The sequence below is a fragment of the Lonchura striata genome, chromosome 3 (assembly GCF_046129695.1).
Source record: "Lonchura striata isolate bLonStr1 chromosome 3, bLonStr1.mat, whole genome shotgun sequence".
In the NCBI taxonomy this organism is placed as follows: Eukaryota; Metazoa; Chordata; class Aves; order Passeriformes; family Estrildidae; genus Lonchura; species Lonchura striata.
This window is the reverse complement of record NC_134605.1, coordinates 109,106,005-109,123,528: the sequence shown is the minus strand read 5'-3', so window position 1 is coordinate 109,123,528 and position 17,524 is coordinate 109,106,005. Positions and strand designations below refer to the sequence as shown.

The following is a 17,524-nucleotide window of genomic DNA, read 5'->3' as shown; positions in this document are numbered from 1 at the left end:
TGTATTGACCTAAGATAGGCAGTGACAACCTCATTTCCTGCATCCCTGCCCCTTTGGACCTGGGAGTGAGGCCAGGCTGACCCCATGGCTGCACTTCAGGGAGCTGCAGCTCCCGGGTCCTGCACCTGCGGCGCCGCAGACAGACGGACGTTGTCCCTCCCGCTCCACATGGTGGACACGGGATTCTCCACGGAGTTGTCGGAGCTGAAGTAGTGAACCCGCCAGGCACAGCAGCACTGCAGCCTCTTGACCTCGCAGCGGAAGGTCTTGCTGAAGACATAGTAAATGAAAGGGTTGTAGGCCGTGGAGGACTTGGCAAACAGGCAGGGCAGCAGCGTCACCACGGGCTGCAGGGAGTGGCTGGAGTTAAAGATGGACCAGAAGCTGGTGGCTGCATAGGGAGTCCAGGAGCTCAGGAATCCCACTGAGATGAGCACGGCCATCTGCAAGGGAACAGAGCTGTTTGCAGCTGGCACAGACAGGGTTGGATGCCCTGGCACACGAGGTGTGCGTGGGGCCACACCTGAACTGCAACAGCCGAAGCTGTGCTTGCTGGGCCCTTGTGACAAGAGAGACATTGAGGGGCTGGAGAAGGGAACTGAGCTGGGAAAGGGCCTGGATCACAGGTCTGATGAGGAGCAGCTGGAGGAGCTCAGCCTGGAGAAAAGGAGACTCTGGAGAACCTTATCACTCTCTACGACTCCCTGGAGCATAGAGCCAGATGGGCGTCAGGCTGTGCTCCCAGGTAAAAATGAAAGGACAAGAGGAAATGCCCTCAGGTTACACCAGCGGATGTTTAGATTGGATATTAGGAAGCATTTCTTCACAGGAAGGGTTGTCAGTCATTGGGACAGACTGCCCAGGGCAGTGGTAGTGTCACTGTCATTAGCAATATTTAAAAAAATGTGTTGCTGTGGTGCTTAGGGGCATGGTTAAGTGGTGGGCCTCTCAGTGCTCAATTAATGGTTGGACCTGATGATCTTAGAGACTTTCCCAGCCTGAATGATTCTGTGATTGTATGACTGGCCTCTAGAAAGCTTGGATCAATTCTGCTTTTCCACCATAGAAATGCACTACTGAAGTCCATATTTGGAAAAAAAAAAATACTATTTAATATTAATATATTAAAATACTGTTTCCACACAGAATTTCTGTGTAGGTGTCTGTAATTCCATGATTCTGTGAGCTGTGTAGGAGCAGAGCCAGCTCTCTGCCAGCTCCTGATTACTGCATGCTCTTCCCATCACAGGGATAACTCACCAGGGTCAGCTTCTTCTCCAGTTTGGCTGCGTTGGGGATCCTGTCAATATTCTGGATCTCCTGGTACGCTTTATGAACCTTCCAGGCAATCCCCAAGTAACAGGCAACGATGGTCAGCGCAGGCAGGACCGTGCACAGGAGGAACATGCTCAGGATGAAGGAGAAACCATTGGAGGAGTTGTGGAATTTGCTCCAGGCTATTGTACAAGAGATGCCAAAGGGCTCAGGGCCGTAGTAGCCCCAGCCCACCAAGGGCAGGATGGCCCAGAGCAAGGAGTAGAGCCAGATAAAAGCAATCAGGATGCAGACAGTGTTCTTGGTGATTTTGTTATCTGCAAGAAAGAGGAAGGGCAAGCATATATGGATCCCATCCCAGCCACGTGGGGGTTTGCCATAACTTCTCCTTAGACAGAAGGATGGTGGCTCCAGGCATGCCTGGGCTGTTGCTGCAGGTCCCTAACCTTTGGGCTTCTAGAGAAACAGAGTGTCAGAGGATTGGATGAGACCTGAACACAGCCTTCAGTGCTCACCTAGAGCTCAGTAAGGCAGGGAGATTTACAAGATCAATTTCACCTTGAATGTGCAGTGCCCCCAGCCCAGGAATGCCAGAAGAATATTCCTTCCTTTTAAATTCCAGTGCACCTGTTTGGATACAAATAGGAAGGGAAGGCAGTGTGGTCCAGGAAAACATTTGTGCTCTCCATTTTCAGGTAGTTTCACTTGGTAAAACTGAGAAGTGACAAGCCTCACTGTTTCATACAGATCCCTCTGGGAACACCGGGATTTGATACTGCACTAAAAGTTGAGGTTTATGCTGCTGTTACTGACCTGATAATCCACGCCACATTCCACAAAGCACCTCCCAGAGCAGCCCAGCCCAAGCACAGCAGCACCAGGTGAGCAGACGGGCGATTTACTCACTGTTGGATTTGGATGAGTTGGTGACGAGGAATCGAATCACGGCCATGGCACACAGGGTCATCATGCTGCAGACCCCCAAGAGGAAACCCATCAGGGCATAGTACACACAGGAGGCGTCTCCCCCCAGCCAGGCGTGGCTCCAGGCGGAGGCGATGGCCAGCGGGTACATGCTGAGGGCCATGCCAATGTCTGCCACCGCCAGGTTCACTGTCAGCAGCTCTGGGGGCTTCAGCAGGGACGAGCGTTTCAGAGCTGTGGCAAGGACGGCTGAATTGCCAAGGATTGTCAGGATGGCTGAAAGGGAAGGACGAAAACCAACAGGAATATCACATGGTTAACACACCTGGAAAATCCACTGGAAGCATGTGAAGTGCCTGAGAGGGGCTACAACAGAGCTGAGGAGGGACTTCTTACAAGAATACGTAGTGATAAGGGGAATGGCTTTAAACTGAAAGAGAGCAGGTCTAGGTTTGGTATTGGGTGTGAGGGTGAGGAGGACCTGGCACAGGTTACACAGAGAAGCTGTGGCTGCCCCATCCCTGGAAGTGTCCAAGGCCAGGTTGGATGGGGCTTGCAACAACTTGGGCTAGTGGAAGGTGTCCCTGCCCATGGCAGGGTTTGGATTGTCCTTCACTGCCTGCCAATGTGAAAGGTCACTTTCTGTCTTTTTTATAAGCCCCCTTTAAGTGCTGGAAGGCCACAATGAATTCTCCCTGTAGCTTTTTCCAGAGAGCACCCCCCAGCTCTCCCAGCTTTCTCCAGAGCAAAGGCGCTCCAGCCCTCAGAGCACCTTTGTGGCCTCCTCTGGACCCACTCCAGCAGGTCCATGTATTTCTTGCACTGAGAAAGAATATCCTCACTTCTCCTTCCTGCTGAAACACTCCAGCCCTCCCAGCCACCTGCCCCCTGCAATTCCCAAAGCCTTCCCTCTCTGTGACCTCCCTCATCTTCAACAGGAGCCCCAGCACTGGGCTCTGAGCTGCCTGGGTGGTGGGCATGGGCTGATCCTGAGAATTAGCATGACTGCTCTGGTGGTCTCTGAGAGCAGTGGGACCATGGGAGTTGTTTAGCCAGGGGTGTGCAACAGACCCAGAGCTTGCTTTGCAAAAGGAGCTGTCAGACATACATTATTCAGGTGTGCTACAGGGCTTCAAAGTCCTGGTGACAGCAGTGTCAGGAGTACATGCACTAAACAACTAATTTTCTCTCTTCTTTCAAGTGAACATGGTGCTGTAACAACATTTTGATAAAAGTTTTTTTCTGAGAAGATGTCCTCTAAAGTCAGATGTGAAAGGGGGAGACAGAAAAAGATTCTGTCATGTTCCCTCGAGGCTGTGAGTGCAGGAAGGCTGCATTTGCTCACAGGTACCACTTAAAGTTCCCACAGAGGACTTAATAGAGGCACACACAATAAAATGGAATAAATATATTGGCATAAGTACGTAATCCTCCAAGTTATCAAGAGAAAGGCTTAACTGAAATGGGGACACAAATCTGAGACCCCATGTCCCTCCTTAATTCACTTTCTGACCACACACATTCACTTGCCACCTCTGGCTGCCCCTGAAGGGTTCCCTAAGCTCTCAGGATCTCTGGGGCTGCACTCATGGGCTGATGCCCACGGGGGCTTGGCCACTTGCTGGCAGAGCAACCTGAGGCTCAGTGGGCAGAGCACTCTCCAGAGGCTGGGACATGGAACCATGGAATCATAGAATCCTTTGGATTGGAAAACACCTCTAAGACCATCAGCCCCAACCATTCCCCAGCACTGACCAGGACACCTCTAAAGCATGTCCCCAGATGCCACATCCACACAGCTTTTAAATCCTCCCAGGGATGGTGACTCCACCACTGCCCTGGGCAGCATATTCCTGTGCTTCACAGTCCTTTCCATGAAGAAATCTTTCCTAATATCTAATCTAAACCTGCCCTGGTGCAACTTGAGGCAATTCCTTCTTGTCCTGTTGTTATCCAGGAGCAGAGGCTGAGCCCCCTGGCTGTCCCCTCCTGTCAGGAGTTGTGCAGAGCCAGAAGGTCCCTCCTGAGCCTCCTTTTCTCCAGGCTGAGCCCCTTTCCAGCTCCCTCAGCCCCTCCTGGTGCCCCAGCCCCTTCCTTAGCTCCGTTCCCTTCCCTAGTCACTCCAGCACTCTGGAGTCATTCTGTTTCTCACAGTGAGGGTCCCAAAACAGAACATGCTCAGGCTTCAGGAGGAAAAATGAACCCAGTTCACCTTCTTCTGTAAGAGCCCAACCTTACACAAGATGCAGGAAGCAGCTCTGGCATCAGAGGTGACACCCAGGCCCAGCCTCTCCTTCCCCTTGACAGAAGCTCTTCCCCTCCATCCCACAGCTGTGGGCAGCTGCCTGGCACAGGACAGGACTGTAACTGTGGGACAGTAACCAAACAGCTGCTGGTGAATGCTGCTGCCCATGCCCTGGCCTTGTTCCTAATAAAAAATATAATTTCAGGGCACAAACGTGCAGCCCAGTGAGGTGGCAAAGCTATGGAGAAATAAATATGGATAAAAAAACCTGATTCCAGCTCAGCTCACTGCTTTGTTTCTGAGAGTCCCTGCAGGATGCAGAACCTGGCTGCCACACACAGCTCTGGATCTGATGCTGGGAGCTGTGCCTGGAGTTTCAGTGCCTCAGAGTTCTTCAGGAGAGGTGTGAGACTGCAGCATGGTGGGACACTAGCACGGGAGCTCCAGCCTCCAGCCCCTTTTTGCTGCCCCTTCCCATTATGCCTTAACTGCATCTATGTGGTTTCACTTCTGAGAGATGGGAGCTGACATCCTGACTTGAAAAACCCTTCATTTTTTATAAACAGGGATTTTCTTACCCTGAGTTGTGCTCTGCTGTGCAGAAAAAGAGGAAATACAAAATGCTAAAGTCCAGCACTTTTGCCCACAGCTTAAGTATTAAAGCACCTGAAAATATAGGCTTGCCTTTCTTATGTCAGCCAGACTTTTCAGGAGAGCTGAAGGAAATAATCTTAAGAAAAATTCAGGTGGAAAGTCTGCCTAAACAAGTTCCACTCCTCTCCAAATCTACGAGGGTAGAAAAATAATGCCTGTGTACATGCAAGAAGCAGACAAGGAAGAAAACACTTAACTGAAGCTATGGGCTGGTAGCTATCCCCACTTTTTTTTCATTTTCAATCTGCCTGCAGCAGGACAAACAGGCTGCTGCAAACCCCAGAACTGCTATTTGGAAACACTTTGCTGCTCTGTAGCAGTGCATCCTACCCAGCCACAGCAGAATGACACCACCAAGGGTCAGCCACAGCTGCTTTCCCCTGACCAGTCCCATGGACTGAGCTGCCCTGGCTCAGTTCTCAGGGCTGAGATGCCACAGAAAGTGACACACAACTTATTTCAAGTACCTGTGATGCCACAGAGGCAGACTTGTGCTAGCCATTCTTCAGCATCAAAACAAAATATCCCAAATCCAAGAGTGGAGATTAATCCTAGCTGCCAACCAATTCTAAGGCACTAAGCAGAGGAAATATTTGCTGCCATTTCCCTCCAGGTTCTTCTGCCTGACCATAGCACAGACAGGGAATCCCTGTATCCTCTTCCCTGGCTCCAAACTAAAGAGCAGGCTGTGAACTCACCTATGATTAGAAGAAAGACCCCAGCTCCATAATCCACTACTGGGTGGAGTTTGGAAATGTACTGCTCCTCCATGGTCCCTTGTGGAGATGGGTGAAGGTTTTCAGTCAAAGGTGAAGATGCTGCAGGAGCAAAGAGCTCGTCCTCATGGTTTGCCTGCTGCAGGTGGGAGCTGGTGTTGGGTGCTGGCAGCGCAGGGACCCTTCTGCTGCCTCCTTGTCCTGCCTGTGGTGTGGCAGGGCAGAAGCCTGGAGTGAGAGGAAGGATTTTCCCCTGGGAGGCAGAGTGAAAGCCAGGCAGAGCTGCTGCCAGAGCGATCCCGCCTGCCTGGCTGGCAGAGCATCTCTCCTCCCACCCCTCCTCTCCCACCCTTTTGCTCCTTGGCTTGTTGGGAAGATTCACAATGCAAACCCCCTCAGATGAGCAAAAAACAATTGTTCTTTAGCCATCAGCAACCCTGGGAAATAAAGCCAGGCTGAGGGGCAAGCAAGGGAAGGAAGGTTGGGAGTTTTGCTTTCCAGCTTTATGGCTGATATGGGAGACACGAGGTTGGGGCAGGAGTCTCTGAGTTGAAGTGTTAGAGGAAAGGTGTTTGCTGCAGGGGCTTAGCAGGGTCAAAGCCACACCAGTGGAGACAGGACTGTCTGAGCTGCTCCCGTGCAGAACTAGAGGATGCTCTGTCCCATGCAGTGTACCAGAAGAGAACAAACCTCTGAGGTCACTCTGTGACACTCCAAAGTTCTGACTTGGCAAGCAGCCACAGGAACATCTCACCTCTGTGTTTTCCTTCTCCTTATAACATCTGAGCCTAAAATCACCATAATGAGCAGCCTGGTTTAGTGGGTGGCATCCCTGCCCATGGCAGGGGGCTGGAACTAGATGGTCTTTAAGGTCCTTTCCAGCCCAAACCATTCTGTGATTCTGTGACAAGGAATGTTAAAATTCACAGGAGCATGGAGGCATCTCAGGTGTGATTTAGGTGGAATTTAGGTGCTCAGGTATAGCAGGAACAGCCTAAACTTAGGAATCTGGGAGACTTTAAAATCCTTTTGTTTCCTCAGGGTTTTGTATATCTCCAAGCATGGAGACTCCACAACAGTTGTTTTAGTGCCTTTTTGTTCTAAGTCTCACACAGTTCAGGAACAAAGACACCACCCAACTCATGAAATCAGCAGCTGCTCACCGGCTGCTCAGTGCAGGTGTCCTTCCCTGAACATTCCTCAGGAGAGGAGATTCAGCTGAAAGAATGTGGGTGGTGGTTGCAATGCTCTCGAGCCATGGGTGTATAAGCAAGACTCAATTTAGCATACAAAAGTAGGATATATACAGTGTTAATCATAACAGAAAGTTCTTCTATCAGAATTGAATAAGAAAGGGAAAAGGTGCTGTCTCAAAAACATGCCCAGTACAGAGAGTTTCAAGCAGCTTGGTCAATTCAGTGTAGTCTGTGCAAGGAAGAGAGGTTATTACCACTTGATAGGATTTTGAGGAAGTGTCCTGGTTCTGACCAGGACAGGGTTAATTTTACAGCAGCCAGGAGGGGCATGGCCAGGACCTGGAGGTGATTCTATAGCACCTGGGCAGAACCAGAACAGGGAGAAATCTCTGCTAGTGTAGCAAAAGACACAAATCCTATGGCAGAAAGCAGAAAATTGACACATTCTGTCACTTAATCCAGTTCATAAACCCATTGCATTGTAAATTAAACAATGCCAGATCACCATAAAGAGGCTGGAATCTGACTGCTCACCTTGCTAAACTCACAGAACAGTTCCTGGCACTGATTTGGGCTGGGTCAGCTGGCACTGATCTGGCATTCCCAGGCACAGGTTGGCTAAAACAAGCACAGGATTGCTCCCCACAAGCAGTAACATAATCAGCTTTGAAAGCAAAGTGTTTTGTTCCCTGGAACAGATGTTGCCTGTGGGTTTTGCTCTTATCCTGAGTGCAAACATTTAGATTCTCAAGGTGCAGCCATTGGATGAGGATTGACTGTTTTAAAGTTCTCAAATAGAGCTTTTAATTCTCATAAAAGCCTTTTTTGATAAAATTCCTGGCCTGTATTATGCAGTCATCTCACCTAATGTTTCTTTTTGGCCTTTCTCAGTGAAAGCATGGCAGAGGGCTCAGTTCAAGGAGCCTGATGTCACCCAGTCCCAGCCAGATCTCCTGCTTTCCCACTTGTGGCATGGTCCATCCTCTCTCTACTGAAAAAAACACTGCCTTTCATCAGGCAAGCAAGGAGACTAAGGGCAAGATTAAAATGTTTTGCTGATAATTTAATTGCTAATATTACTTAATTACTGGAGACTCCACTGGCTACATTAGGAGCCCAGTCCTCTGCCAGCTTTTGTGGGCACCTTAGATTACACTGTGTGGCTCTGTCACGCTGGTTTAGATGGCATTTCATTTATTGTGAAACCCTCAACATAGCATTCACATGGGGTAGCATTACATCAACAGCCCAGTTACGAAATGGAAGAAAAGAAAATGAATGATTAAAACCAGAAGAGCTGACGGGTCCCAAACCCAGTGCATTATTCATGTGGAGTTTAACAATAGCAAGTTGTGCTCATCACCATCTTCCTGCACATCAGATCAAGCCATATGATCTGTTCACAACAGCCCAAGTTTATACATCTTGACAGACCCAGATTTGGGACAGATCATATTTTAGAACTGTTTTGTGAAACTTATTTTTGGTTTAATAAAGTAATCATGAAATGAGGCAGATGGAAGGACGAAGTTGATACCTACTGATTTCTGAAAGGTTATGTGAAACTTCAAGCAAAAAATGAACTCACCATGAAACTATTATACATCCTTTATGTAAATATGGACATACAGGGTACAGGATGTAGTATTGAGATAAGCAATATCCCAAAGCAGAATTGGCCTCGGGACAAAGAAAGTTAAGATGACTCCCAAAGCAGGAAGAAAGCCTTGGGATTAATAAAGTTGGGATGATTCCAGAGACGGAATCTAAAGTAGTACTCTTATCTATGAAATAATGCAGCTTAATTGGAAAATAATGCTTACTTACATAAAACAAAGCTTAATGCACATGCACAACCTGCCAGGTTATTCAGAGGGCAGCAAGAAAGGTGGTGAGCCTTCCTCTAAAAGGCCACCAAAAAGCCAAAAGACCAGCAACAAGTGGAGCACACGCCATGCAGTATAGTGATGTAGATTTCAAGAAATGAAGATAGGAGATTTACAGAGAATTATTGATGAATATGTATTAGCATGCAGCATATAAGTTGTGTTTGGATTACTTTGTCTTTTGTATGTGAGGTAGGGTGAGAAGCCCTCCCTATATCCTGGTCGGTTTCTCTCATGCTTTATCTGAATTACTGCCATATTTCATTTTTATCTGTTTAATTGTATTTGATTGTATTATTTTATATAAAATTACTGCTCAATTAAAATTGCTGCTAAATTCAATTTTGTTGTTTATTAAATTAGACATGTAGAACTTCATAACACTACCAAGTGAGAATGTCCTACAACTTTATATTTACCTTCCACAAGAAGAACATAAAGAGTATTCTGAATCTGTAGGAACAAGGGAATTGCTCTGAAATATCAGTTTGCCACTAGGTAGTGGTTCATTTTGAGAGAAAATGTCTCAATGTGTGGAGTTGTTTGGGACATGAATACTGGGATGTATTTGGTACCATATATTAAAAGCACTGATATTTCCTGATATATGAGGAGGGCTATGAATCTGGGTCCTTATCAGAAATGTCAATGAAAAATAGTCATATATTATTTAGAGGAGGACATGACTTTGTTATTCCTGTTTATCTCTGGCTGCTGTGTCCAGATCTTCTCTTTGCAAAGACTGTGAGATCTCAAGTGAGCAGAGTGTGCAAACAGTCTGTGGGGACAGGCCCTTTTGAGTGCCCTCTCCTTGCTGCAAAACACATCAGCCATGATGCACAGCTCAAGCTTTTTGATTAAAAAATGCCACCTTTTCCAAACTCCTTGGAGGAGACAACTTTGTCGCATTCTCCAGGAATTCTTACAACTTCCTTCCTTTGAAACATTCATTTACTTCTGCAGTTTTACTTCTGAAGCTCATCTTTGAGCTGAGACCTCTAGCTGAGCTTCTCTAGCTTTCACCTCTATTTATGAAAATCAGAACCAGCATTCTCAGAGTCTCCTCATGGAGTTGTATGTTTCCAACAACTAAATCTTGTTAAAGCTGGTATTTGCAACCTCAAGCATAGTAATTTTTAAATTGTTTTCTTCTGGCTGCCTGCACTGACTTGCATGTTACTGCCTGAGGGGTTATGAACAAAGTCTAAATTCAGTCTAGGGACACTAAATTCCCTGACTTCCCTTGGCAGGAACTGAAGAATCCACTTTGATTGATACATTTTGCTCTTCCACTACAACCAGTTTAATGCATAATACTTGCGTGTTGGTAAACCCAGTCCAAGTGAGTAACTTGGGTCACAACAACTCCTGCAGTGCTGCAGGCAGGGAAAGAGTGTCTGGAAAGGACTGGGGAGTGCTGGGGACAGCAGCTGAACATGAGCCAGGTGTGCCCAGGTGGGCAGGAAGGACAAAGGCTCCTGGGCTGTGCCAGCCATGGTGTGGCAGCAGGACCAGGCAGGGACTGTCCCCTGTGCTGGGCACTGCTGGGGTCACCTCGAGGGCTGTGTCCAGTTCTGGGCCCCTCAGGGCAAAAAAGACATCAAGATGCTGGAGTGTGTCCAGGGAAGAGCAACAGAGCTGGGGAAAGGTGGTGGAACTTAAGCCAGAAGCTCACATTTATTAAACAAAGTCATTATTTGTTGTAACCATGATATTCATGCTGCACTGGTGAAAAAAATACCAGGTATGCAGAGAGGAAAGTCACACACAGGGTAAAGATGTCCCTGACATGAGAAACCGGCTTTTTCCAACTGGGCAATAGGCTGGCCTCTCAGGGAAAACTTTTTTTTTCCCCCAGCATTCTCAAATTTCCAATGAAAGGTTCTAATCTGAATAAACAAGGCAAAGGAGAAATAAAGCAGGAGGTGAGAAAGGGGAGATTGGAACTTAAATCAACATTTGAGTATGAAGCATACTACAGCTATTTCAGGGGTGTGAGAAGACACTAACACATTAAGAGTGGAAAGGAAAGGGCATCCAAGATGCTAAAATAAAATGAAAGCTACTATTGTGACAAAAAAAATAGAAGAATAAAATGTATTGTCCATGTTATGGAATTTGACTTTGCCAACCTGCTCATATTTAATATGATGACCATTTTCCCAGACCTAATTTTAACAGTGGCATGAACAGCAATAACTCTCTCATTTTCAAGGGCTCAAATACAAACCCATGCTCTGTTATGCTATATATTGCACAAATAATCACACAGGGACACTTTCTTACAGTTTTTTTTTCAACCATTTATTGACATGTAGATTTTGGTAACAAGCTCCACTGACTTTTACTTTGCATTTTGGTCCTGCACTCCCATTTATTCATGATTTCTTTGTGTCATTCAAACAATGGAAAAAAATAACCCAATTTGTAGAATGGAGCACTCTACCCTCTAAAAAGACACATTCAACAGATTGGATCATTTAAGACTCTCCAGTTTTGTTTTACTGTAGCATGATGGCAACAAGGACCTGATTGTCTCTGATCCTAAGATCAGAAGTGTTCTGGAAGCAACAAAACAGCAAATATGACTGGGAGACAAGGGATCACAGTGTGTAGGGCTGGGACCAAACCTGCCCAGATTCTTCCAGCAGCTCTGCAGGAGTCTGCTCTGCTTCAGGACTAGTCCCATCTCTACTCCTTTGTATTTTTTTCATTTGACCTAGTGCTGATTTGGGCTCACCTCTTCCTCTTTTGAATAACAGAACTCAATCCTCTCCTTTTTGCTAGGAAATCCAGAACCATGCTGAGAGGGATCATCCCTCCAGCAGCACAGGTGAAACTGGTCCTTCTCTTTGTTCCTTAACTTTGATAGCAGGACTAGGATCTGGCAGAACGTAGATGGGACAAAGCAGGCTGTGGTGGCAAGTTTGGGATGCAGGGTCATATGGGACAGCAAACACGGCAGGGCCCTCCTGGACACTGGCATGACAACAGTGAAATCCTCCCAGTGCTGCCTCCAAAGAGTTCACTAGTTGCAGCTGGTGCTGTTGTTCCTTGCATCACTGAAGAGGGGAAAGGGGATTTATTTTGAGGGAATGTTTTTACATTTATTTAAAGGTAGTCAGAGAAAAGGTTACCAGAGTGAAAGACAAGATCAGGTTGTATAAATATAACCTTTGGAGACAAAGCTGATTATATACTGATAATCTTTACCCAAATGGTGTAACCCAGTTGTGTTGACACCATGGGTTCTCTGAACAGTATTTGGGTGTACCCACCTCTGTTCCCTGTTCCAGTTTCTCCACCAAGACAGAGCAGCCCAGGGATGTGATCCCAGAGCAGGCATGGCTGTGTATCCCACACAGACAGAGGGGATGTTCAAGGGTGCAAACCTATGGCACTTAGATGAACTCGATGGCACTGCCCTGGCTCTGATGCTGCCTACTGTGTGCCACTCCTCAAGTCACTTCCTTCCTCTTGCTTCCTCTGATTGACCCGCTGAAATTGTACATTTTCCAAGGTCTGACTGATCTCCAGCTATTTCTGCCTAGTGCCTGGTAACAAAGCAGCGCCGATGCTGGTTTGTGCCTCTCAGCACCATTATGACACAACAATAGCTTAAAAAGGCCAATTTTGTTTCATATTGGAATTACTCTTACTAATTTCTAAATAGACCCATGCTGGGAATTCAAAAATGCAGGATTATAACTTATTATTTAGAGAAAAGAAAAATAGCTGAGACTGAATCCTGTAAAATATAGAGGCAGATAAGAATGGAAAATCATGAGATGCTTCTCTTGGATGGAAAAGAGCAGGTTTCCTTGTTCAGTCTGGAACACAAAATGTAATGGAGAAAGAAAATGATCGGGAAACAAGGGCACAACAGAGGCGAGATGATAACAAGCCTCTTATTAGGTAGAATGGGGAAGACAAAACTTCTGCTCTGCAATAAACTGTGGTGGCATCAGCAGCTCTTTGACAATGACCCTGTTGAGGACAGCATTGAGGAGAGCTGCCTGACTGACAACTATCACAGCAAACTACTGCTAAGGCAACTTCCCGGGATTTTAACTTCCAGTGAAAGACATTGCTTGGAATTTAAGGGTCCCCAGCAGCAGGGAGAGCACCAGAAGCCTCATGTCAAGACCCTCAGTAATTTTCTTAATCAAATCATGTTCAGGTCTCTTTTCCAGCGTTCAGGTTATAATCATATGAGTGAGATAAGTCACAGCTAGCCTGTCTTGACTTCCTTTCCGAGGTCTTTTGACCCTTTAAGCCAAGTAGAGGTTAATTCCTCCTGTACAAAACTGCCAGCTCAAGACGGCTGTAAATATGGCACAGTGCAGGACTGTGAGTGAAAGAAGAAAAACTAATTTCTCAAAATTATTATCTCTTAGTGACTACCATTTTAATTGCTTGAGTTTTCAAGGTTAACTGAACTGCAGTAACACATTGCTTTCAGAGAGCATTTTCTACACCTTGTAAAGTGCTTTAGGTTTTACTTCTTTGTACTTCGCTCTTTTGCAAGGATATAAGTGATCATCAAACTTGCAAAAAATTAATCCCACAGGTGTTATTGACTTGCAGCCAGAACTTCTGCTCATTGCTCTTAATACCTGACAGGAAAAAAAATTGGGAGTAAGTTACATATTTAGTGGATATTCCCTGTATTCACACAGAAAAACTTCCAGCTCTTTCCCCCATGTTTACACAGTGCTCAGTTTGTTTTGCTAATATTTAGTTATCCCTCTGCTTGCCTTCCCAGGGCCACTCTACAGTGAAAACCTCATAAGACAAGGAAGGGCCTCAGAAAAGTATGACTGCAGCCTACTTCATCTCAGGTAGACATGACATCAATTCCTTTGCTGTTCATGTTATCTTATGTACATCAGAAAAGTATTGTCTTGTTTCTAAGAGGCTGGTTCAGATTATTCTCTAATAGACCATGCTCAAAAACAGCAGCAACAACTGTTAATACTTCCTGCACTCAATTACACTGAAAAAATGGAGATGAACATACCCTCAGAAAAAAATAAAGGCTTGTGGTGAGGGCCCTGGGGCATTCTGGGTTTGGATCCTTGCCTTGCCACAGTCTTCCTGTCACTGCTTTTTGGCCAGAGATTCAATCTTTCTGTACTTTAATACCCCAGAAATTAACTAAGGATGCAAATAAAAGCTTTCTTCTTATATCCTCTAAACCACTGTCATACATTCATGGGAACAGAATGGTTTGAGTTGGATGGAACCTTGAAGCTCATCTCATTTCAGCCCCTGCCATGGATAGGAACACCTTCCACTAGCCCAGGTTGCTCCAAGCCCCGTCAAATGTGGCCTTGGACACTTCCAGGAATGGGGCAGCCACAGCTTCTCTGGGCAACCTGTGCTAGGGCCTCACCACCCTCACAGGGAAGAATTTCTTCCTCATATTTAACCCACATATATACCCTGTCAGTTTGAAGCCATTGTCCCCTGTCCTGTCACTAAATACCCTTGTAAAAAAAATCACATATTGGTTTTCTTGGAAGCCCCCTTTAGGCATTGGAAGGGGCTCTGAGCTCTCCCTGGATCCTTCTCTTCTGCAGGTGAACATCCCCAGCTCTCCCAGCCTGGCTCCAGAGCAGAGGGGCCCCAGCCTGTGGAGCACCTTTGTGTCCTATGGACCTGCTCCAACATGTCCCTGTCTTTTCTGTGTCGGTGCTCCCAGGGCTGGGTGCAGCACTCCAGGTGAAATATCACAAGAGCAAAGCAGAGAGAGAGAATCACCTCCCTTTACCCACTGCCCAGGCTGGTTCTGATGCAGCCCAGGACACAGCTGACTTTTTGGGCTGCAAGTGCAAGTCGTGGTTGAGTCGTGCCCAGCTTTTCATTGACCAGCACCCTCAAGTCCTCTTTGGCAGGGCTGTTCTCAATCCATTCTCTGGGTTGATACCAGGGGTTTTCCTGACCCAGGTACAGCATCTTGCACTTGGCCTCATTGAATTTCATGGGGTTTGGTGCTGGGGGCTTATTGAACCTGGATAAGGACATGGGGAAAAAGATCCCCTGGCTCACTTGTGCTTATCTGGAAGTAGAGCTGCATTTTCCATTCAGTCTGCATTGCACACATTTTTGTTTGTTTGTTTCTAGACTCCGTATCAACATCAGGAGAGAAACTCCATTCAGAAGGGGAAATTCTAGGCCATTTCTATCCACTATGGTTATTTAAAAACACTCTGACAGCATGAATACAACAGGCACAAAAACCATGAGGTAAATAAAAAACCATAATTATGACCCTTTTTTCACTCATCATTGCTGTCATATTGACTTGTGACATTTTAATGCGTGGAGTTGACAGAGTAATACCAATCTATTTTTGCCTATAACTGAATATATTAAAATATTTTCCTGTCATACATGTTGAAGTGGTTTTTATAACCCAAACATTTGAAGCAAACATTTATTGGCTTGTAACTGATTATATTAAAGTCTGTCACATGAAATTAAACAGATTTTATAGCTCTAACTTCACCAGAAAATGTATTTCAGCTAAATAAAACCATTTAAAAGTTTCAGATCTGGTTGAAACTGGTCATCCAGATTTCCCCTGGAGTCAATAGTGAAGTGAAAGATACTCTTGGTGGAGAAATACGCACCTTCTCTGAATGAGATCAGTTGTTATTTGGAAGTGCCTATTGACATTAAATTTAATAGCAATAATAGCAATAATAATGATGAGAATAATAATAATGCCATCATTATTCACTGTGAGGGTGGTGAGGCCCTGGAGCAGTTTCCCAGAAAAACTGTGGCTGCCCTGGAAGTGTCCAAGGCCAGTTTAGAGCAGCCTGGGATATTGGAAGATGTGTGCCCATGGTAGGGGGTGGCACAAGATGATCTTTATGGTCCCATTGAGCGCAAACCTTTCTGGGATTACAGAGATCCCAGAGAGGTGTCTTAAATAAGCCACCCAGTTTGAGGTGGCTAAATTTGGTTGATTTGAATCCTGCCCTGACAGACATTCTAAGAAACACAAGAAACCTGTAATAAAGGATGAACTGGAACATATGGTCTCAAATCTTGAGTTAAGGCTTTCAATTGTGTTATATTCCCCTTGTTCCATTACTGCCAAAACTGAAATTCCTCAGCGCATGCAGTGGTCAGGAAGCCTGCTTGCTATTTAAAACAAAACAAAGTATTTTAGCTGTCCAACTTTAATATTATTTTCCCAAAGGTTTTTAATTACTAGTTCCTTCCTGTAGAAACATGACCAGGACAATGATGTTATTAATTTTTGTGTGATCTGGATTTGAATGTGAAAGTCACATCACACTGACCTGACCAACACACTGAACATGAGTTTGCCCTTCTTTTGATGGAGAATATTGTAGGTACCTGTAAAGCTTTTCTGTGTTCTCTGAAGCACCCTGTGGACTCTAAAAGAATAATTTTTCCCAGATGCTGAAAAGGATGTCTGGGGCAGTGGGGTGAGTAAAAGTATAAGTATTGCAAAAGCACCCACAATGCCACAAAAATAAGACAAATACTTAAACTCTTCTGTTTTATGTCCAAATCTTCACTTGCCCCAAAAAGCTATAATATCTTTTCAAGTTACTTAATTATTAATTAATGAAGTTTCAATCTTCAGTTATACAACTCAAGAATGAATTTTCTCTTAATAGTTTTCCTTCAAATAAACAACATCTCTGTCTGCCTGGCAGAAAGGAAGAACATCCAGTTTTTACCCCAAATTTTTCTGTATACCTTGAATTCTTATCAAAGGTACTTTCAGCCCCTCTTTATCAGAGGTAATTTGGTTAATCCACCAGACATGCTACTGAGATGCAGCTTCACAGTGGTCAAAGGCTGAAAGGACAGAGATCACATGTCAGGGAATGGGGATTAGATGGGGAGGCTGTTCTTTGTAAACCACAGACCACTGACAGCCTTGGAGGAGATGGACAAAGGGATTAAATATGGATTTCGATGATGATGAAGACTATGGACTAGATAAACCAAAGCAGAGGAGACTCAGGTACCAAGGGAAGGAATATTCTGTTAGGAGTAGCACATGCAGAGCCTTCATGACCAAGTGAACTGCTGTATTAGTCTGTGGCTAACTTTGGTCTGCCAGCTCTGCTGTGAGAGTGCTGACCTTTGGCAAAACATTGATAATAAACCCCAGGAGGAATGATGTTATCTTAAATTGTGGCACCCAGCTGCTAAATTAATGAATGCTAAAACTGGGGTTTACAGAGCCCATTGAAGCCAGTGGAAAGATTCCTGTTAACTCAGTGAATCATTCTCAAATGGAGATGGAGCTTCAGTTCCAGTGGCTGGTATCATCTCCATGCAGACTTGTCCTGGGAGAGATTCCATATCAGTCATGGCATTTGCTGGGTGATAAAGCTATTGCTGATAAGGCCAAATGTTTACCCTGAAGTAAGGATGGGATGAGTTCCTCCAATCCCATCAGTCACCTGCATCTAAACTAATCCCCCTCTGGCCCTCTAGTACTCAACGGGGAGAAATCAGCATTTCTTCTGCAACTCATCACTCCAAAATGGACATCTAAAATAGGTCAGATGACTCACACTCTAAATTACTGCTTCTTCCCATCAATAAAGGGAATAATGCCTGAAGTAATTT

At 45.5% G+C, this 17,524-nt stretch overlaps 1 protein-coding gene across 1 annotated transcript; it reads right to left on the bottom strand.

Annotated features, from left to right (window-relative positions):
• Positions 1-95: 95 nt before the first annotated feature.
• Positions 96-5,948, bottom strand: LOC110468950 (opsin-5). The gene is made up of 4 exons (XM_021527250.3): positions 5,797-5,948; positions 2,182-2,475; positions 1,261-1,592; positions 96-443 (listed from the first exon to the last, which is right to left on the bottom strand). Exons 1-4 carry the CDS (start codon positions 5,867-5,869, stop codon positions 96-98), a joined length of 1,047 nt encoding a protein of 348 aa, XP_021382925.2. The 5' UTR covers positions 5,870-5,948.
• Between the last annotated feature and the right edge of the window lie 11,576 nt (positions 5,949-17,524).